Source organism: Onychostoma macrolepis, chromosome 03, assembly GCF_012432095.1.
Source record: "Onychostoma macrolepis isolate SWU-2019 chromosome 03, ASM1243209v1, whole genome shotgun sequence".
Taxonomy (NCBI): Eukaryota; Metazoa; Chordata; class Actinopteri; order Cypriniformes; family Cyprinidae; genus Onychostoma; species Onychostoma macrolepis.
Genome location: NC_081157.1, coordinates 23,126,361 through 23,149,606, shown reverse-complemented (window position 1 = coordinate 23,149,606; position 23,246 = coordinate 23,126,361). Strand labels below are relative to the sequence as shown.

The window sequence follows — 23,246 nt, the reverse complement described above, 5'->3', positions numbered from 1 at the left end:
ACTGCAGGGGGTTTGTGAGTTTAATGAAAAAGAAGAATTAGGGACAATCAATAAATTATGAATAATTTATTGCTATTGTGTGAATAATATCTAATCATGTAATCAATAAAAAAGTAACTGTAGTCTGATTACGAGGATTTTAAAATGTAATACTGTATAATCTAATTACAAGTATTTTTCTAATTAAAAGTATTTATAATCTAATTACAAGTATTGAATTTTTGCAATCTGATTAATCCAGATTACATGATATAACCAGGCACTGTGAATAGCTGGTACTATATAGCATTACGGCTGTAACTCTGTTTTGACCAATCCAGAATCAGAGCAATCACTTTTATATAGTCATTTTAAATGGCCAATGAAAACTCACCCACAACCAGCTTGTGTGTGTCAAAGGGGTCCCAGCAGAAGTCAGCCACATTGACGGAGTTCTGGATGGTGGGCAGGGCGGTGTCTGGCAGTTTTCCAGGTTGGGACAGCTGTAGAAGCAGACACACAGGACAGTTAGATACTGTAAATCAATCAAAGATTTAGAAGAAAAGAGAAGTGAATGCAGTAACGCACCTCAAATATAGCGATCTGCCCTCCGGCGATGGCGAGAGGCACTGCCACGCGCTGGCCGTTGGCACAGAAGCCGTCACACTCTCCTGGTGTGGTCAGATGAAGCCCGCGCAGGTTGGTTATGTGAGTGTCCCGGTGCAAAACGGCCCCCTGGATGTGACGAAACTTGGAGCTCGGGCCTGAGAATCACAGAAAGACATTCATTACAAGAGCTGGGCGATTTACACAGCCAAAAACATTCTTGATATGGTTCAGCTTTTTGATGTTATTTGGCATCAGTTTGGGGCAGTAAGATTTTGTTTTTTGAAAGAAATTAATACTTGTATATTTAGAAAAGATATATTATATTGATCAAAATTGACAGAAACTGCTGTTTTTTTTTTACACTTTGTGTTCATCAGATGAATCCTGAACAAAAATGTTTCACAGAAATATGAAGCAGCATATTTTTTTTCAATATTGATAATAATCAGAGATGTTTCTTGAGCAGCAAATCAGTGTATTAGAATGATTTCTGAAGGATCATGTTACAAAAACAAAATAAATCTTAGTAGTAGTGTATATAAACTAGTAGTGTATATAAATAGTTATGTATTTGCTCTGAAATGTATTTTACAGTTCAGTGAACCATAACTATAATGTATACAGTCATTGCTGACAATATTAAAAATGTTTAAAACAAGTATAATAAAATGAAAATCTAGTATTAAATGAAGAATACAGTTTTCATTAATTAAATTTTTTAAATCACTTTAATAATATAAGAGTACATCATAATAGTGTGTGTGTGTGTGTGTGTGTATATATATATATATATAAAATCATGTATTTCTATATCCATATTTAATAATAAGCATATTTAACAATTGAATAATTTTAATAATATAAAAATACACGAGTATATGTAAATAGAGAGATTATGCAAATCAATCATTATAAAACCTATTGACTGAAATGGACAGGGCGAAAAAAATGATTCACAGAAATAATTCAAAAATATTATTACTATTAATTATCATTATTATAGTTTATCACTTATCACACAAAGTAATAAAGTAATATCTTACTAGTGGCAATTTTGTTACTGAGGTTTATATACTATAAACTTTTATTCTATTATTTAAAGACATACTATCAAAATATTATTTATTTAAAAAAAAAAAAAAAAAAAAAAAATATATATATATATATATATATATATATATATATATATATATATATATATATATATATATATATATATATATATATATATATATATATATATATATATATATATATATATATATATATATATATATATATTTATTTATTTATTTATTTTTCCTGTTTCTAACTTAATTAAATGTAAGTGCATATAAAGTCAGTGTGAGTGACCGAGCATGCTCTGGATGGCGCGGGAGCTCTGGCTGGGGCTGGGGCTCGGCAGGAAGCCGGACGACAGGCCGCTGGTGGAGGACGGGGAGCGGGACGGGGCAGCACTGCTGCTGGGGGTGCTGAGGGGACTGCTGGAGGTTGAGGCCTCCTGAGAAAAACACAGAAAGACACCGTAAGACCATCATTTCTGTAAAGTAAACTTTTCTCCTCGTGTTCCTCCCACAGACCTCTTTGCTCTTGCCACGGGGAAGATCCTTTGGTTTTGTCTCCTGAGCTGATGGAGCGGCCGGTTTTGGCCTCTTGCTCGGGTGAAGACTGACTCGCTCCACCTGTAAAAGTTCAAGTGTTACGGAGTTAAGTATATCTTAAAAAGTTAATATAGCTTGACTACACTTTCCCTTTTTTCCTCATACATTAGTTTTCAGTAAGAAATCTTTTGCTATCCATTGAATTCCCCATGACTAAAACAAAAGTGGTCAGTACCTGTTTGTTCTCTCCTTTCCACCAGTCCTCTGCCGTCATGGCCGGAGCGTGACCCACAGTGTCCGGATACAAGTCCGCATGGAAGTCCTGTCCTGCCTGATACACACAAAACACACAACAGCTGAAACATCCAACATGTTCAGACTGGCTGATTTTGGACAAAAAAAAGAAGGAAAAACTATTTTACCTACTCATTCTGTACAACTATATAATAATAATAATATTTTTTGTAACTGTAAATAATTATAAATAATTAAAAAAAATAATTGAACAAAATGAAAAACAAGTATTTAATAATAACAATATCATTAGTAGTTTTGTGTTATTAGTATTTAAATGATTAAATTAAACAGTTCAACAAGGATATATATTACTTAATCAATATATAAAATAAAAAGTATAATAATAAAAAATATTATTAATAATTGTCATATTATAATTTCATTTTATTACTATTTAAATTTTAAAAATTAAACAAATTAACGAATAAATATATTACTATTGCAAAATACTACTGTACTGTGAAATAAAATATTTAAAAATAATATTTTTAAATAAAACAATAGGAAAATTATAATATTTTTATAGTTATATCAACTTGTATTAATAGTAATAATTTCTTATATTATTATTATTAATAATAATAATAATGTTTTTGTTTTATTTTATTACTATTTAAATGTTAAAAATTAAGCAAATTAAGAAATATATTTATAATGCTACTTTACTAAAAAAAAAAAAAAAAAAAAAAAAAAACAAGTATTGGTTTTTGTTTATTTTACAGAACAATAGTGAAATAAAAATAGCAATTTTTATTGCTGATTCAATTTGCTTTCAAATATTTAACCATAAAAAAGCAGAAAACCACTAGGAGACTTTACAGATTCTGTTTTGTTGATATTTGTCTAAATGATTCTCATTACAAATTTGGAATTACGCAATTCATGCACGTCATACAGGTCGGAAAATAAGGAAATCACATCCCTGTTACATGTTATCAGCTTATCAATCATAACTAGTGTAAGATAATCAAAGTACTTTAGGAGCTTTTACATTAACAGTCAGTTTAGCAGTGTGTTCATTCTCACCTTACGAGGCACCTGGTAGCTGATGGGGACTATGAAGTTATCGGTGAGCTGCATCAGACGCAAAACCTCACAGCAGCTGACGTCCAGAGCAAGCTTCGGCACCAGAGCCACGCCACGAGTCGACACGTCCGTCAAACAGTGACTCGCTGACAACGACAGAGAGAGACGAGCTTCATGAAACATGAAAAAGAGCAAGAGCATCGAGAAAAAGAGTCTGTGCTACCTTGAGACAGGAAGGGCTCACTGCTGTTCACCTCGAAGCAGTCGATCACACTCTCACCCTGAGAAAACAGGATTAATAATAGTATTCATAATGAAGATAAATAACTCCAGTCGTTAAAAATATCTTAAAATATGTTAATAAATGGTCACATACATTTCCAGACACAATAAGTAGTCCAGTGTCTGGATCAAACAGAGGCATCAGAGTCCTGCGGATAAAAACAGACAGAGAAACGCAAATAATGATTAGGCTACTGATGCTGTAGGACTCATATTTCTCACAAAACCTTTCTTATACACTCCTGTTTTTTTTAAGAAATTAATATTTTTATTCAGCAAGGATGCATTAAATTGATTTAAAAAGAAACATTTAAAATGTTTCTACATTTCTATTTCAAATAAATGCTGTTTTTTTTAACTTTCTATTCATTAAAGATCAATAGAGATTGAAAAAAACATGTTTCCACAAAAGTATATACAGCACAACAGTTTTCAACATTGATAATAATAATAATAATACATTTTTCTTGAGCAGCAAATCATCATATTGGTATGATTTCTGAAGGATCATGTGACACTGAGGACTGGAGTAATGATGCTGGAAATTCAACTTTGCTATTATAATAAAAATTACATTTTAAAATATATTCACAAAGAAAATAGATATATTAAAGTATAATAATATTTCACAATATTACTGTTTTTGCTGTATTTTTTATCAAATAAATGCAGCCTTGGTGAGCATAAAAGCCATTAACATTTAAAAAAATCTTACAGACCCAAAACATTTGAACAATAATGTCATTACAGGAACATTCAACCTGCAGACATATCAGTTGCCAATAAATAAATATTTTTTAAAGTGTTATATGAAGTGTCATGCCGCTTCAAACACTCAACTATGGAGAGGGCGACACACTCCATAATATAACTGCTTTTTTTTCTAGACCATCCCATGTTATCGTTTTTAAACACTTACTATTTCTTTAGATAAAAAAGAGACAACATTAAAAAATACATTTCTACTTGCTAAGGTGTTTTGGTTAGTTTCTGGTAAGTTTTAGTGTGTTGCTATTCATTTGCAAGGCTCTTGCTATGTGGCTGTTGACTGTTCAATTAGTGAATTAACATCTCGCTTAAACTACACATAATTTGAGGAATAATGTCTGCAGTACATTGTTATGCACCAAATTTAATATGCTATACACTAATAAACACAGGCCGAATTTGTCCAGATCAAGCGGATTCAAGAAGACAATGAAGTCATTGTGAGGAAAAAGTAAGTAGATCCAACAGGTCTGTAGTTAAAGTGTGTATACTGTATGTTTGCAGTGGGAAAATAATCAGTTGCGTCCTTTCTCCACTAGGTGGCAGAATAAGCAGCGAAATGAGCTCACTTCAACACAGAAACCCGCATCAGCTCTTCAACAAAATATTGCATTGATCAGACACGGGGTCATTTAAATCTGTCTGTTTGACCCCGGACTGGAATCTGGTACTCTTTCACACACACAAAGCCACATTGATCCGTCCGCTGTCTGATGCCCGAGGCTCGAGCGGGGATCACTGATGGGCGCCGCAGGGCCTGGGGTCACGGCACGAACACGAGCGTCTATTTCGAGTCACATGCTGCTGGGAGTGGGGTGTGTTTCCGCTTCACTTGAAGAAACCAGATCAAACCTTTCACCCACATCAATCAGCTCAGAGCGTGGGACATAACTGCTGATCACAAACCACAGAATACTACAGAAGATCCAGCCCTCCAGCTCTTTAAGGAGTGTTTTGCCAAAATTCTCTTATGCAACTTTTAATATTTAATTCTGTCATCATTTAGGCTACCCTCATGTTGCATGGTTTTTATTCAGATTTCTAAGCTGCTCATTTCCATATATGAATACAGAAGCACCAAAATAGTTCGATATAGTTTGATATTTGAATGAGACTCTAGAGTTAGTGAAGTTTAATTATTATTTCTAATTTAATTGAATAAAAAGAATTCTCACTGTATATGGGCAAATATAATAATAAAAATTATATATATATATATATATATATATATAATTATAATATATATATATATATATATATATATATATATATATATACACACACACACACACACACATATATTAGTGCTGTCCAACGATTAATCACGATTAATCGCATCCAAAATAAGTTTTTGTTTACATAATATGTGTGTGTACGGTGTATATTTATTATGTATATATACAGTAAATACACATACATGCATATATATATTTCTGAAAAACTTAAAACAAAATACACTTTCATAAATAAAAAATAACTTATTGCAACACTAAGTATACACCATTCAGGATTTAGTTCAGAATCACTTTTTTTTTATTCTAAGGAACTGAGACTTTTATTCAACAAGGACCCATTAAACTGATTTAAAAAAAAAAAAAAAAAAAAAAAAGACTTTGAGAGCTAGTGGATCTCATTCTGACTGAATAAAATCTTTCACCTAACAGAAAAAACCCCCTGAATCTGTCCCGAATGACTGCTTAGCCAATGAAAAACAAATAAAAACCTGACATTTATGCAATAATGACTGACATTTTGGTCTGTTCCTCACACAAAGCTATGGCTTAAGACTTGACATATACCTCACAAATCAAACAGACAAGTTTTATGATGCTTTTGTCTATATTTTCGCAGTTTGGCAGCCCTAGCGCCCTGTATGAAAGCGCTCATAATCTTTATAAATCATGTGACAGATTTTTAATTTTGGACTGACCTTTATCTAAGAAGGTCACTAAATACTACACAAACTTTACAAGCCAACACGTCTGTGACCTACAGCGCAATCCAGCGATACTAAACCTTCAGCAAACACCTACAGGACTTCAAGAAGACCATTATTCCTCGTGTTTATTCACTAATGAACTACTAATTTCTCATCTACCCCACAGAGTGTCAAGCAGAAGTGAGCTAGCGGTGAAGACCTCGACATGTTGGGCCACGCTCATCTCTATCAGCTGAATGGCATGCTTGGATCCGAGCCCTGCAGTGGATCGGCAGGCTTTGCTTCCTGCGCCTCTCCTGGCTGCAGTGATTGGTGGGGCGGCGTTTGACGGTTGACTTCTCCCCTCCCCCGTCTTCGCCCCAGGCCTCTGAAGTCGGTAAGGGGTTGCCACGCTTTGTTAACGCAACTTTGCATTCCCATGTCCAAGTTTCTCTGCAGGAAATACACAAACAGCTCCTGCGTTCCCACAGCGTTCCCTCTCACAATGCACCACCACACACATCAGCACACTTCAACAACGTCCCTCGCTGTTTTCAACGACTCTGCATCTGCAGACTTCTGATACAAGACACCCGGAAAGAAAAGAAAAACACAAATCTCTCTCAATGGTTTTGCAACAGCCCATAAAGGCAGCAAATGGAAACTTGTCAGATTTAACTCCTCAGAAAAAAAAAAAAAAACTTGGCAAATCTTTTGAGATCAAAATTCTTTATATTCATCTTCTTTCATTCTTTAACACCTAAACAGCAATGAGATTGAATGGAGAGCAAACGAAGAAGTCAGAGATTTCAGTATGAACTCAAGCTCCTCATCAAATGAATTATATTTCTCAGTTGTTTCTTATAGACACTAAGATTAAACTGGTTACTTTGATAAAGTTTCCTTGTTCTAAGATGTTTCTTCTGCAAATATGAAAGCATCTCAACAACATCTCAAACTGTGCTCAGATTTGCCAAAATACCAATATTTTCAACCAATAGTCTCGATTATGAACTCAGATATTTCTCAACTTAAATGTTCTTTAATTCCTTCATTTCTCGACTGTTAGACAGAAATGGATCAAATAGAGAGCAAACAGAGATTTCAATATGAACACAAATTCATTATAGGGATGTAACGATTCACTCAACTCACAATTCGATTCACGATTTTGAAACAATATCAACAATATCTTAAACTGTGCTCAGATTTGCCAAATTACCAAAATTTTCAATCAAAAGTCAGAGATCTCAATATGAACTCAAACATTTCTCATAAACTTCCTAAACCTTCTTTAATTCCCCAATTTCTCAACTGTTTCTCCTAAACAGCAATAGATACAGCAAACGGAGAAGTCTCCTGCTTTCAAAGTCTACAAACAAAAGTCAGAGATTTCAATATAAACAAAGATCTCATCAAATGCATTATATTTCTCAGTTGTTTCTCCTTAAAACAAGACAAGAGCTCCACAACATCTCAAACCGTGCTCCGATTTGCCAAAATACCAAAGTTTTCAATCAAAGTTCTCATCAAATTATCCCAAGACCAAACGATCTGAGATGCTTCTGTTTTTATAATTGCATTATTTATGAAATAATCATCATACACTGTTAATATTTTACAGGTCTATACTCGTACTATTCTCTAATTCATGTCTATTTTTCCAGGATAATTTTAGCTGAGACATCAGACACAAATTGATATCTAAATGAAGCACATGTGAGAGTTATTATGAAGCCTAAGCAATGAAAGAGGAGCCTCTGAGCAACTGTACTGTCCTGTGGGAGGAATAACTGCACACATAAAGGCAGATACGCCTCACTTCACCGCTTTACTCAAGTGCAACTTTCCCACACCAGCGAACCCCTGCGGACGCCGTGTGTGTTTGGAGCTCCAGACAGTAGTCCGGTCGTGAATGAACGCTAAAACACTCCGGGACGTCATTCTTGAGTGGCTAAAGCTGTAAGCACTCACACACAACGACACACACGTGTGCCGCTGCACTGAGGGCCGGAGGGACGTCACGCATGACAAAGCCTCTAATCCAGATGTAAGCCGTCTTTGGACACAGAAAACAAGACACACACAGAGAGAGAGAGAGAGAGAGCGAGAGAACACATTTCAATTAGCACAGACTTTTGGCTTTGTTTTAAATGGAAACTACCTGCGCACAGAAGAATGTCTGTAAACCATTCTTTACCATACTTTATTCTATAATCATATTCAAAACTTTGTATTCAGTTGTGATTATATTTACAGTATAGCACAGCCTCTTGTAGTAAGTATATATACTGTATACTGTGTCCTTAAAAAAAAAAAAAAGCATTGAAAAATGTGCAATTATAAAAACACATCAAATCGTGTTAAATACATTGTCACATACCTCACTACACTGTAAGTTTAATTCAATGTGTGCATAAAAGTAAGCAAAATAAAATACAAAAAACATTTTCTTAGATATTATTTAGTTATTTTGCTAGCTGGATGACACATTATTAAATGTGAAACATAGTTAAGTTTAAAATTAAACATGCAGCATAGTAAAGTTATTTGACAGTTCATTTTTTTGCTTAATTTTTTTACATTTAAATAATTTAAATGATAATTCTTACTTACATTTATAATAATAATAATAATAATATTCTTTATTTAAATATTAGTTCATTTTTTTCTTTAGTGTTTCTTTTTTGCTAATTGGATGCCACATATTATTACAAATCCAACATAGTGAAGTTATTTGACAGTTAATTATTTTTGCTTTAATAATTATTTTTAATTTTAATAATTTTTATAATTAATAATTACGTTATATAATAATAATAATAATAATAATAATAATAATAACAACAATAACAACAACACTACTACTACTACTAATAAAACTGTCATTATACTGCAAAATTAATTTTTAATTAAATTATCAATTAAAACAAAAATATTTATATATATATTTTTGTACTACTTCAGTTTTGTGTAAAAATGCATTTAGCTTTTGTACGTTCAGTGAAGTAATCTGTCAAGGAGGAGATAAAAATCAGAGCTGATATTACGTTCATTCACCGTAACTGGAACTGAAACTGGAAGTTAAAAGCACAGCATTATGCACCTATGTACCTGGAAAGTGTGTGTACCGCAACCTCTGTGTACGGCGTTCTTCTGCAAATGTCGTAGGTCATCTAGGTATTTTTTCAATGCATACAGAAAATTTGCATACTGCCCACCACAAACCACAGAAACTGTACAAGTAGCGTGCCAGCACAGCTCTTTAAATGTGAGTGTCAGAGGGTGAAATTTGTTTTGCTCTTCACAGCGCAGTATTCCTATCAGAAAGGTACGAGGAATTTGGCAGGAACAGCCTCAGGAGCGTCATAGCTGTCAGTAAACTCCAATTCAGCCATGATAAAACCTGCAGGTGCGTTCAAGATCTGCAGATAAAGCTACGTTATTACTGTCATTATGATGATGGAGGCTGGGGTTATATGTTTGTGTGGATCTGCAGGTGGAATAGAGAGATGGACAGACAGCTGTGTGACACAGGAGTGTGGGAGGGGTTTTGCAGTGGGTGTGGCCAAACATTATTACCTTTTTACCTTGACCTTTAGAGAATATTTAAATGTTCCGAAGCAAAATCCTATGAGGTAATGCCTTTCAGTTCCAGTGTGATGAATGAAACAATGTAATTTTTAAACTGAAATCATAATGAATAATTAACTATTAATTAATTTAATAATACTAATTATTATTTGTATTGTTAATAACATTAATAATGAAAAATACAATTATTATTATTATTATTTTCTATTTTATTTCATCATTATAATTATTAATTCTTTAGCAATTCATTATAACTTAAATGATTAAATTGAATTAATTAATTAATAAATTAATTATAAAAAAAATCATTGTCACATCACTATGTTGTGTTTAATATGTTGTTGGTGTTATTAATAATAATAATAGTAGTAATTAATTTAATAATAATATTTGTTGTTATTGTTATTAATAATAATAATAATTCTATTCTGAAATGATGCATTAAATTGTTCAAAAGTGATAGTAAAGACATTGATAATGTTACAAAAGGTTTCTATTTGAAATAAATGTTGCTCATTTGAACTTTCTATTCATCAAAGAATCATGAAAAAATTATTAAGCAGCTTTAATGATTTTAAAAAATGGGTTAAGTGTTAGTGTAAACTAAATTGGACTACTATGCAACATAACCTTTTGGTAACAACTCACTGAATTACAAGTATACAAAATTACATCATGTGACAGCTACAGTTTGAAACATTTGTTGTTGCATAAAGTGTACATTTAATCTACTATTTAAAAATAGAGCAGGCAGTATACAGTACATACTGTATAGTAAGTAGTATGCTAGTTTCATTCCACACACAGCCGAAAAACCTTAAAGTGGTGTAGTATGCATGACTAAGCGCAGTAATAGAGGAAGTTAATAAGGCTGGTCTGGAGATTATACAGCGCTGAAGAAAGTCACTGCTACAGTCCACTGCCTTCAGTCACCGGATCTCAGCCTGTCCCATCACACACACACACACACACACACACACACACACACACACACCCTCGGTAATTCAACCACAACACAACAATACAGACGACATTTCATGAAGAACACACAAGTTGCACATTTCTTCTGAAATCACATATTATAAAATAAAAAGTTGTAAATTCTGATTGGATGAGCCATGAGCCTTAAAGTCACAAACATCACATAGATTTACTTCTTCATTAAAGTGTCAAAGTCGCTTGCGAGTCGTCAATAACATACATTTACGCTAAAGAAAAAGCTCTTCACTAGCATCATTCACTGTATTTTGAAGTAAATTATTTGCTGTAATGAACACTTTACTGTATGATTTAAGAGTTGGTCCTCAGGGCCCGTGTACATGTGTGTGTCTGGGAAGGACGTGGGCTGTTGAGTGCCGTGTAACACTTGTTGAACCGCATCAGTCACTATCAGCAGTAAATCCCCACATTTCTGCATTACCCACAACACACTCGGCAGTGTGGGAAACAGCAGCTTTATGATCATCTACGTGAGAGAACATGACAACTTCCTCTTTCAGGAGCGGTCGATTTGTAGCCTGAGACCTGGATTACTTTACGTGACATATTTGCATGAGAAACAGAATATTCAGCAAGAAATGGAAGGTGGAATTTAAATTTCATCTACAGAGACAGCATTAGTCCTGCCAAACAGGTGTGTGTGGGATAACCATGACAAGACTTCTGGAAACAAATCCAGATCTGATTAGAGGAGACTGAGAACAAACAGCCCACCTGCAGCCTGGGACACCCATCCAAACCAGACCAGACCAAAACACAGAACCATCTTCAGTACCACAAGAGCTTTTCATTTTCTGGGTTATCCCAAAAATATATAAGTATTGCTGCCTAAAATAACCAAAACACTGATCTGAAGAACCTGACATGAAATATCAAAAACTATTTTAATCTCCATGAAGCAATATAACAATTGAAATATCTGACACAATCAAAATGGTCCTTAAAATAAAAAAAATAAAAATGTAAATAACAAACTACTGAAGTCCCCCCTTTTATCCCTTAAAACACATCTTTGATAATCAAGAAGACCTATTTAAACATTTTTCCCGAGAAAATAATTTCTTCATGCATTTTAATTTTAACTTTTTTTTTTTTACAGTTAATCTAAAAGGCCTTTTACTGCTAAAAAAAGTACCAATCAGGCGACAGAAAGCATGTAGTAGATTGTGTACGACAGGTTATTCAGCAAAGTTTTGATAATTTGATCATTTAGAGGCTTAAAAAAAATGTATGTATCAAATATGATAAAGTAAGAGTCTCTTCTGCTCACCAAGGCAGCATTTATTTGATCAAAAATACAGTAAAAACAGTAATATTGCAAAATATTATTACAATTTAAAGTAACTGTTTTCTATTTGAATATGCTTTAAAATGTGATTTATTTCTGTGCCGCAAAGCTGAATTTTTAGCATCATTACTGTGACATGATCCGTCAGGAGTCATAATAATATGCTGATTTGATGCTTTATTATTATTATTATCAATGTTGAAACCAGTTGTGCTGCTTCACATGCATGTCAATGACTCATTCATCTTTACTGCACACGTTCACGTACATCCAAGTTAAGAGAGCGATTAGCAGAGTATCAGTTTTCCAGTGTGTCATCATGATAAGCAGACATATGCCGACCAGCTCCTTAAGGAAGTTGCACTGGTGTTCGACACAGTCAGAAACTCATTGTAAGAGTTTGCCGGGCTGTTCAGTAGTTCTGCTAATCCTCAGATATCTGCTGCCGCTCCGATCCGCCAGGCACTTCATTTAAAAGAGCTTAGAGAGGCAGCGAGGCGACGGGAGGGAAGAATGCGGACAGCTGCGGCGTCAGATGAGGTGACGAGCGCAGCCACTGATCTCCACTCGCGCCGACCCAACATACGCACGGGCCTCGCTTTTTAATTAAACTGGAGGGTGGCCTTGCCAACACACCTGACAACACACACCGACAAAAAAACTAAGAAATGATGAACAGACTTCTCAGCCTTCATGTTCACAATGCATCCTTATGCTTTACATGAATCTCAAAGAATTCATGTAATAAAGTCCCAGCAATAAACAATAAAATTTGCAAAAACAAAACGGGCCTTATTGGTCTGACACAATTCAATCCACTTCAGCTTTCAGCGCGACCGCATCAGAAAACAAAAATCTGTTTCAAATAATGTTGACGGCAAAATTAAATACCAAACTCTTATTTACACAAGAGGACAAAAAAACCTAAAAAGGAAATGAAACTCGGCCAGTCTGAATGTCCCTCGTGTTACACAACAGCTCTGGACGTTTATCTGGAGCAAATGCAAAATCATGTTATTTCATTCAACCATAAAACTCCAATAGTGACTTTTTGTAAATGGATAGATTTGGTCCAACAATATTGACCCTAACCTTGTCCATTTTGCTTTTGATTCTATGTCACGTTCATAATTTTACATAATGCTGGTTCTGTGCAGTTCATATTAATTACTTTGGTACAATAAGCACTTTTAGTACTGTGTTGAAACATCACCTGATGTTCAACATAAAATATGATTTCTGAAGTAAAACCAGTGGAGAACCTCTGCAAGAAACATCGTAAACATCAGCTTACGTGTCCCAGACTGTCCCATAAACTAATGGAGCATGACAGACCTCATAAACACACACTGATGGAGTACAAACCATCTGGATACAGACTCAAACTGAGTGCCTCCTTAGTAAAATGGATTATCCATTCAAATATCATGATGCTTGATACCAATTTATAAAGTGCAACAGTCACCCACTTTTTTGGAAATGTTGGTTTCGGAAATAATTTTCACATAGGGATTTAAAAAAAAAAAAAGTCATTAATCTTTAATAAAGATAAGTCATCTTTAATAAGTCAGCTCTAATGAGGAAAATGACTACAATCCCATGAAGCATTGCAAATGACAATCTAATTAAATATGATCAAGAAATAACAAACTAGTGATTTAAATATGCATCTTAATACAAATATTTAAGAGTTCCAAAGAGTTTCTTTTGGCACATTTTATTTGATGCGATTCTCTGTTTGGTGGAGATTTCTCTGTAGAATCACAGATAATGTAGTTTTTCCACCAGGAATCCTGCTTTTAAACATGATTATTTAAAAAAATAAAAGGTGAAGTAATGTGTACTGATGGCTTCAACAAAAGCATATATGTGACCCTGGACCACAAAACCAGTCATAAGGGTAAATTTGTCAAAATTTAGATTTATACATCACCGGAAAGCTGAATAAATAAGCTTGCTATTTGAAAATCTGGAATCTGAGGGTGCAAAAAGAATCTAAATATTGAAAAAATTGCCTTTAAAGTTGTCGAAATGAAGTCTTTAGCAATGCATATTACTAAACAAAAATTACGTTACAGTAGGAAATTTACAAAATATCTTCATGGAACATGATCTTTACTTAATATCCTAATGATTTTTAGCATAAAAGAAAAATCGATAATTTTGACCCATACAATGTATTTTTGGCTATTGCTACAAATATACCCCATCAACTTGTACCCCAGACTGGTTTTGTGCTCCAGGGTCACATATCACCGATTAACTGCCTTGTAGCTCATAGTAGGTCTGTCTTTAAAGGTTTATAAGTTATTTTTTCAAAATAAATGCATTTTTTACTTCCATAACCCAACTGTTGCGCTCTACCAAAGGAACAAAAATGGCATTTTATCATACTTATTCCTTTATATAATTAAAACATTTAAATATTAATGCAAAATTGGAATAATTGAATATTATAGAAATAATATTAAAAAAAATAATAATATTAAAGAAGAAAAATATTTCAAATATTTCAAGTATTTAAAAATTAACATTTAAATAAAATTAAAATGGCATGTAGCCTTCAATTATTTAAATTAAGTAAACATGCCTTTAGGACTTCAAACTTCATGTTTTATTTCTTTTTTTATAAACTTAATAAAAGTCAGAAAAAAAATCATTTAAAGATTTAATTAACATTTAAATTAAAATGGTTGTTTATTAAAAAATAAACAACTTAAGATTTTCAAACTTGTATTTTTTAATGAATGAATTAATAACAGTATGAAAAATAAATCATAAAATAAATGACAAAAAATGATTTATTAATTAAAATAAATATGTAAATAATGGGGTGAATGGTCTGTTATGGCCGTGTTTGCCTGTGTGTGTGGTATCATTCAGAGTTTAAGGCCTGACCCCAGAAAGTCCCGGAAACAAGCAGCTAAGCGTTAAAAATCCAGACGGCGACCGACTTCAAGGGGCAGCAGGATATAAGCGTTAAACTACCTGTCAGCGGAGCTTGAGAACCAGACGAGCGAGTTAGAAGAGAGTCGAGGACAAGAACCAGGGATGGATGGAGGAAGTAGACGGGAGGTCACGACCAGAACGACCCCCGATGCTGAGGGTCACAGGAAGAGACCCATCTACTCGCTGTGAACTCGTTAGTCACGCATACACCACCATAAAACACACTCGCATAAACAGAAAAGCCTATTTCTGAGATGCTTAAATTATTTGTTGCATTATTTCAGCTTTTGATGCTAAAAGCGCTCAGGTCTGGTTAAAACCAGTCGGGCTGCGATTAGACGGCCGACCGCAACGTCATAAATCTTCCCTCCAAAGCAGGCCTGAAAATCACGGCGATGATGGAGTAACAAGCGAAGGGAATATTTTCCGCGAGATCCGTCCTGTAAATAACTTCATTGCAGTCAAGCGTTTGAACCAACACTTAAATAAAGTGACATCACTACTTTGTGCGCCGTTTCGGGATGCTCGTCTGACGCTAAACCCGTTTCTCGCCAACAGGACCGAAGCCAAACTCATCTCAGTGTGAAATTAAAAGAGATTAACGTATAAGTACGGGCCACCGGTTAAGTCTGCAAATACCGGAGCGTGGCACTTCTCCAGGAAGACAAGCTCAGAAAGGAAAACAGCGCGGCTCAGCTGTGCCAAGAACATCATAAACTCACACTGTTACAAGCCCAGGAAGAGGGTGAATTAGGGGACACGTCATCAGTGCGTACACCAGCACTGAACCGTGGGCTTTGTTTTGGCACAATGACACTCAGCGCGTAATGGAGAAAGTCTGCAAGTAAGCAGTCATTGAGCTTTATAGAAAATGTCTTCAAAATGAAATCAAAATTGGCCCTACTTAATGTCTTTAAGCCGATGTTGTGCATGATTAACCAGTGAATGTTATTCTAGAGAGAAACAATGTCAAAAAAAAACAAAACACTTCATCCACCTCAGGTGCAATGTTCCTCAACTATTCTTGCACTATCCAATCATTTCCCAGTGGATAAAAGAAAGTCCCTGACTACATTACTGTGTTTCACTCATAAAAATGTCTCATCACCTATGAGTTTGCAAATGATATTCTATGCTGGCCTTTTAATCGAGACTGAATATTTGCCATGAACAAATGAATCACTTTTTATGGAAAGTATAGGTCTCAGGGGTCATTTAGTATTATTTATAGACTATTTTATTAAATAAATTAAAATTTTATTAGATTAAATTTTAAATAATATTTCTGCTTTAATTTTATTTTATTTCAGTTTGAGTAATTTTAGCACTTTGACCTGTTTTATTTCAGTTATTTGCCAAAACAACATTTATTTAATAGTTTTTTTAAGATTATGTTTTTCATCTTACATTTATTATTTTTATGTTATTTCAGCTTTATTTCAATTAATAAAAAGGATTTTTAATAGTTTTAGTGGTAAGCCAAAAATAACAACAATGGTAGGTTGAGTTTTTCTTTGTTTGGTGAAAAAGAAAAGTTGTTTCAGATTTGTTTGGATTTAAAGTATTAGCCATGGCTAATCGTCACATTTGTTGTATATTTTAATTTTAATTTTAGTTTAAGTTTTAGTAATTTTGTTATGTCATTTTTATTATTTATTAATTATTTATTAATTTTAATTCTTCAACTTATTAATTACAGATAGTTGCCAAAGCAACATTTCTAATATTATTTTATAATAATAAGTTTTTCTATTTTTTAAGTTGTGTCAGATTTGTTAGGATTTAAAGCACTGGTCAAGGCTCATTTTGACTGTTAAAGCAAATAGGTTAATGAAAGTCAACATGAAACAGCATTCCCATCCAATTTTACTTCTGTAATGTGACATTTCTTTCTGAAATGGTAAAAAGAGAAAAATGGGACTCGACTAGACGATGAAAAGTTACACACCAGAATAAAATCAGGTGGTTGAGGAAAGTTGCGTCAGAGATGAAGAAAGTTATTTTGTATTTTGATGAAAGATTACAAAGATTTTCCTGGAATGACCAGCACTGATGAATCATACACAATAAAACCAGAAACATGTAACAAAGTAAAAAAAAAAGTTCAATATTAACCTCTTAAACACCAGACCTGATCCTAAAAGAAAAAGAGATGGATAAAGAGACATAAACAGTTGCAAGGTGTGGGTTCATCATCTGACACTACAAATGTTTTAGCACTGATACGATCTCCTGCTCTGTTTGACTATGATTACTGTAGTCTGTTCTGTGAAACACTACATTTCCATTACCCTTCAAACTGCGCAAATTAAAATTGCGAATTGAAAATACGCCTAATGGAAATACGTCAAGTTCACGAAAACTCCCATATAAATCGCAAAAAAAGTTTTTACGCTCGTATGAGGTGGTTTTTCAGGTAAATTCGAAAAAGGAATATTTTGCAAAACTGCAATGGAAACTTTTTTTTTTTTTTCGCATTTACGGGTCAGATGGCGAATGTAAAAAGTTATACGATCATTCTTCAATGTACTATAATATATCCTCCAAGAAACACTTCATACGTGGCCGCTCTCGAGTATAAGTGAAGCTGAAGCTGATTGTGGCCACTCTAGTCAATGCTTGTGTTTATTCCAGCCGCGCCACACATGATTCTGAAGCGACTATCCACACTGTAAAAAAAAAAAAAAAAGTTGAGCCAACTTAAAATTTTAAGGCTACCAGCTTCAGCAGATTTTTGGAGTTTTCTCAACTTGTCGTTTTATGTTTATACAACACAAATTTGAAAAAAATATTTTTTTTTACAGTGCACGCTGCTTCTGTAAAGATACATGCATACACCTCCTTCGGATAAATATAACCAAAATCTGTCAAAATCCATTGCCATGACTTATCGTGGGAGGAAAAAGTTACGTTTTTGTCATAACATTGGTTAATGGAAACGCTGTAATTTTAGTAATACATTTTTATCGACATTTATCAAATTTCGTCAGCGTTTTGCGCAAATTTGTAATGGAAACGCGCCTTGTGACTGGACGTCACAGCTTCATCTCATTTTAAATCATTCCAGTGGCAAAGTTTCTTCTCCATATCTGCATGTGTTTGTCTCTGCTCGCCGAGGGTCGCGTGCTGATATCTCCCGCTCTCTCTCTGCAGGATGAGGAAACACATTGCATGTACACATTCCAGAGACATGCAGAACACACACATGCTGCAAACACACATCAGTCATGTCTGTGCATGTCCAGATACTCTTACATATCGCACTCAGGTTCACATTTACCACTCTAACATGCCAAAATAACTCGCAAATGCATGGGTAGATGTCATATTTAATTTCACTAGAGTAACAACAAAGCTGTCATACAGTCTTAAGGTTTGGTCTTTATTCCAGTTTGTCCCCTGGAAATTTTTTGGAAATGTCCGTGTTTTGTCTGCAGAAACCCAAAGTACACAACAGTAAAACCTACTTGGCAGACTGTGTGTGTGTATTTCTTTCATTTGCGACAAATTAAATATGACATCTACTCAGCTGAGGTTCATTGTGTATATATCACTAACATAAACAGGCAAGCTAAAGTAGTACTGCGGTAAATGCCTCTTTAAAGGCTCAAAAGAGCAAAAACGGTCTAGTAAGAACATAAATTAAACACAAACAAAAAACTGGTATACTAAAACACTAGATACAAATGAGAAAAACATGTCAAATAGCCAAATTAAGGTCAGATACAGTGCAGATACAGTTATATTGTGAGTTAGCAGAGTAAGATGGTGTTATACACAGGTGATAATGGACAAGAAGAAAGGTTAGAGAGTTTTTTTGGGCTTAAATTAACGTTAAAAGACTGTAAAATGCTGCGGTAAAAACCTGTCAACTAACAGTCAGTTTCCTTGATGTAATAGATGTAATGAGACATTTCATGTTATTCTGAAGTAAATTAAAATGTTTTTGGAGTATAAAAGAACAATAATTTACATTGAAAAAAACTAATCAAAATCACTTTTTATGGTGAAATCACTTAAGTTTCTTTTCAGTTTTAGTAATGCATATTACAGTTGTATGTTACATCTTATTTTATTACATTTATGCTTATCACATTATTTTAGTGTCGTGTGTGTTACCGTGATGGTGTTTTGTATTTTAGGTTCGTAAATTAACATTACAGTAGATCAGTTAATAATTGTTTTCACTGTAAATTTAAGCTCAATCCATAAAACCTAACATGTTGCTACTGGCAACCACAGCTGCCTTTTTCAGTGTAAATTTTACCTTTTTTTTTTTTTTTTTTTTTTTTTTTAAGTATAGTGCATTAAAGCTGTGCATTTACTGTATTAGTACACTGATTGCAACAATCTTCACTCAGAAATTGCTAGTAAATTTCACAAATAATCATTAAGAATCGGCAAGTGCTCTCTCAGAAATAAAGGTACAAATGCTGTCACGGGGCGGTACCTTTTCAAAAGGCACACTTTAATTCTGAGACTGAATTAAATGTGCAATTCTGAAAGACTGAAATAGTATTTTCTTGTAAAACGTACTGTAGTAATCTTCATTTTATCGACGGCTTTGCAAAATCATTTTTTTTCAGTGCATTTAATAAGCTGCAGTGTATACCAGCATGCGTGTCTATCTCTGTCAGAGTCTGTGCCCTTTCCCATCTACCCTTCCCTTCCCCTAAAAACAGCAAACCGTAAATCAGCTGCTCACCTACACAGAGAGACAAACCAACCAAACAATATAATCCTGACAACTGGTCCTACAGACGTCTGCAGATCATCACACATGTGTGTTTGTGTGTCCAGCAATACACTTTCAAAACAGTCACTCTCAACATCAGGATACAGACAGAGTGTACTTGGAAAGATTACAATAACTAATCATGATTAATCTTGTGTATACATTTGTGTAGTCAGCACAAGGAGGCATGAAATTGATCACTTTCTATTCATTAAAAAATAAAAAAAAATCCGTAAAATGTATCAGTTTCCTCAAAAATATGGAACTATTTTCAACTTTTATAATAATGATACATGTTTCTTGAGCAGCAAATCATCATGTTAGAATGATTTCTGAAGGATCATGTGACACTGAAGCCTGGAGTAATGATGCTGAAAATTTAGCATTGCATCACAGGATTAAATTCTATTTTAATATATATTCAAATAGAAAACAGTTCTTTTAAATTATATAATTCTTTCACAATTTTGCTGTTTTTACTGATCTTTTGATGGAATAAATGCAGCTTTGATGAACAGTGAACAGTACTGAACATTATTCCACATAAATATCCAAATAAACTGGATATGATAAAAGCCATGCATAAAAAAAATAATAATAATAATTTTTAGGCTATATTTCTCAACTCTAGTTATGTGTTTGTATGAACTGTGTGGTCTGTTTTGGAGGGCCGGTACCTGGTACCTGCACAAATTACTCCAGACAGACGTCATATAAAACAGTGGAACTGATAAAATCATATCTCAGAGACTAAATCAATAACTGTGTACACAGACAGTCATCTGCTCCATTTATGATGAGTGATGATGATGATTTCCCTGCAAACACATGCTGGGGACAAAGACACTCAAGAAACTGCTCGATACAGATTCAGCTTCAGATTTACAAAAATCTTAACAAAGAAGTTATGAAGCTAAGTGATAAGAACTTTGTTCCAAAGTGTAAGTTTAGAAAAATTCTTAGGAAGTTCTCAATGATTTTCTTAAGAACATCTATACATTTTTTTCGTAAGAAGGAAATCACAGGTTTTGGTGTTATCTGATTACATGGCAGTTCTTGCCAAAGAGTTGCAAATCAGCTCAATCAAAAACACCTCAAAGGCAGTTCTTCTTGAAGAATTGTATTCCTAATTCGGCCTCAGTAGAGCAACTGTATAGCAATGTGTTAATGCAACTTAGTCACCTAAGCACAATAAGTTCAATTTACTAGACTCCAATGAAACCCACATACTCACAAAAACAAGCACTGCTACACAAACACTAGTGGTCACAAATGACAGATTCAGCAATTTGTTGCAGCATGTGTGCATTTCTGGTTGCTGTTCGTCAGCTTCATTTGTTTGTTTTCTGGGTCTCTCTTGTATTCACGTTTAACGGGCATGGCTGGCATTATAAAACCACTGGCAACGTCGCTGGAAATAAACAAAATACAGCTTGAGCGAATAAAATAAACCGAGTTTCTCCATAACCCACTGCGTCTTTGTCTTCTGAGTGGCTGCTATCAGTGTTTATCAGTTTCTTTTTCTCTTCATCTGTCTCTATCTGCTGTGCAGTATCTGTGTGTGTTTCTGGAAGAGTGCATGATAAGGTCACCATGTGTGCAGCTTGTGTGTGTGTGTGTGTGTGTGTTTATGAACATCACCTCAGCTGTCTGCCATGGAGGTCTGACAGACAAACACACACCACATGTCCTCCGTCCCGTCGTCTCTGTCCTATCCTTCCATTCCTGTCTTTTCTTTCTAAAGCAGCCCGGATTAGTCACCTGAGCACGGTGCGCTAACCTGTCAAGTGTTTATCATACCTGGATGCACACACCAAGACATCGGGCCGCACATAGCGATCATTGCTGAGAGCTGCTGAGATCATACCTCAAACAAACCACAAACATCAGGCCGCTCATTCCACACATACCACACAACACTGAGAGAAGCAGCAGATCTCATCCAAACACTGGTGTGCTGACTACATAGACTGGATTTTAAGGGCCAGATTTACTAAACAGGGCAAATTAGTGTTAGAGCGCAATTCCATTAGTGCTGTCAAACGATTAATCGCATTCAAAATAAAAGTTTTTGTTTACATAATATATGTTTGCACTGTGTACATTTATTATGTATATGTAAATACACACACATGCAGTATATCTATATGTATTTGTATTTACATGTATATATTTATACAATTTATAAATACATTTAGTATGTAAACATAACATTTTTCTTAAATATATACTGTTTGGGTGTGTATTTATATATACATAATAAATATACACAGTGCACACGTTATGTGACAAACTTTTACTTTGGATGCGATTAATCGTGAATAATCATTTAACAGCACTAAATTCCATTAAAGCGTTGATGGGAGGGGAAAATTCTGTGTGTGATTTACTGACAAGATGTACATTAAAGAACACAGATGCAGCCAGATCATTTCCATAATGACCAGCACAATCTACCAAGAGCAGTGCAAATTACCACTTTTTTTTAAAGGGTCAACGGATGGAAAATTCACTTTACAAGTTGTTTGAACATAAATGTGTGTTGGAAGCGTGTGCACACATCCATTCTATAATGATAAAAATCCACCCAGTGTTTTTTTTTTAAATCCCTGTTTTATAATCCCCTTTCTCAAATCAGGCTGTTCTGAGAGCCCTGTCAGAATGACATAGTTCTGCGCAGGCCACTCCCACGATAGTTGATTGACAAGACCGTCTTTGCTTAGACCCGCCCTCAGTGAGCTGTCATCAGTCTGCCATTGTGTCGACTCCGGTGCAGGGGAAGACAAGAACGTCTCTGATTAAGCGATTGAGGTGTTTTGTTGTTGGATGTAATAATGAACATAGCAGTCGTCTTTTACTCCTGACATCTAAGCCGCTGAAGACGCAGAGGATTAACGTTACTTTTGTTTTGAAGAGAATGTGCCGATCTGCCTAAATGCGTCTATGTTCGCATGAATCATTCGTGATCCAGCTTCATCTACAGAAGAAGTGAGTATAAGGGTTTTTTATAAATTGCCTTTCCTAATAATGTGCTAGTTAGCCAGTTTCACGGCTAAAGTAAACAGTACTGCTCGTCACCCCGCAGAATAGAGGGGCGGGGTCAGCAGAGCTCATTAGCATTTAAAGCAACATGGACTAGAATGGCTTGCTAAAAACAGAGCAGATTTTGACAGGGTAAAGAAGGTGTTTTTTACACTACCA

At 34.5% G+C, this 23,246-nt stretch overlaps 1 protein-coding gene across 2 annotated transcripts in view; it reads right to left on the bottom strand.

The window, feature by feature from the left end:
• The window catches only part of coro7 (coronin 7), a 166,194-nt gene that overhangs the window by 12,050 nt on the left and 130,898 nt on the right, over nt 1-23,246 (bottom strand). For both annotated transcript variants that reach the window (XM_058771630.1, XM_058771632.1), the window contains exons 10-17: nt 3,889-3,943; nt 3,736-3,793; nt 3,513-3,658; nt 2,425-2,520; nt 2,169-2,270; nt 1,942-2,089; nt 568-743; nt 374-482 (exon numbers count right to left, since the gene is read on the bottom strand). In XM_058771630.1, the coding sequence (XP_058627613.1) occupies nt 374-482; nt 568-743; nt 1,942-2,089; nt 2,169-2,270; nt 2,425-2,520; nt 3,513-3,658; nt 3,736-3,793; nt 3,889-3,943 (890 nt within the window). The remainder of the gene's footprint in view (nt 1-373; nt 483-567; nt 744-1,941; nt 2,090-2,168; nt 2,271-2,424; nt 2,521-3,512; nt 3,659-3,735; nt 3,794-3,888; nt 3,944-23,246) is intronic.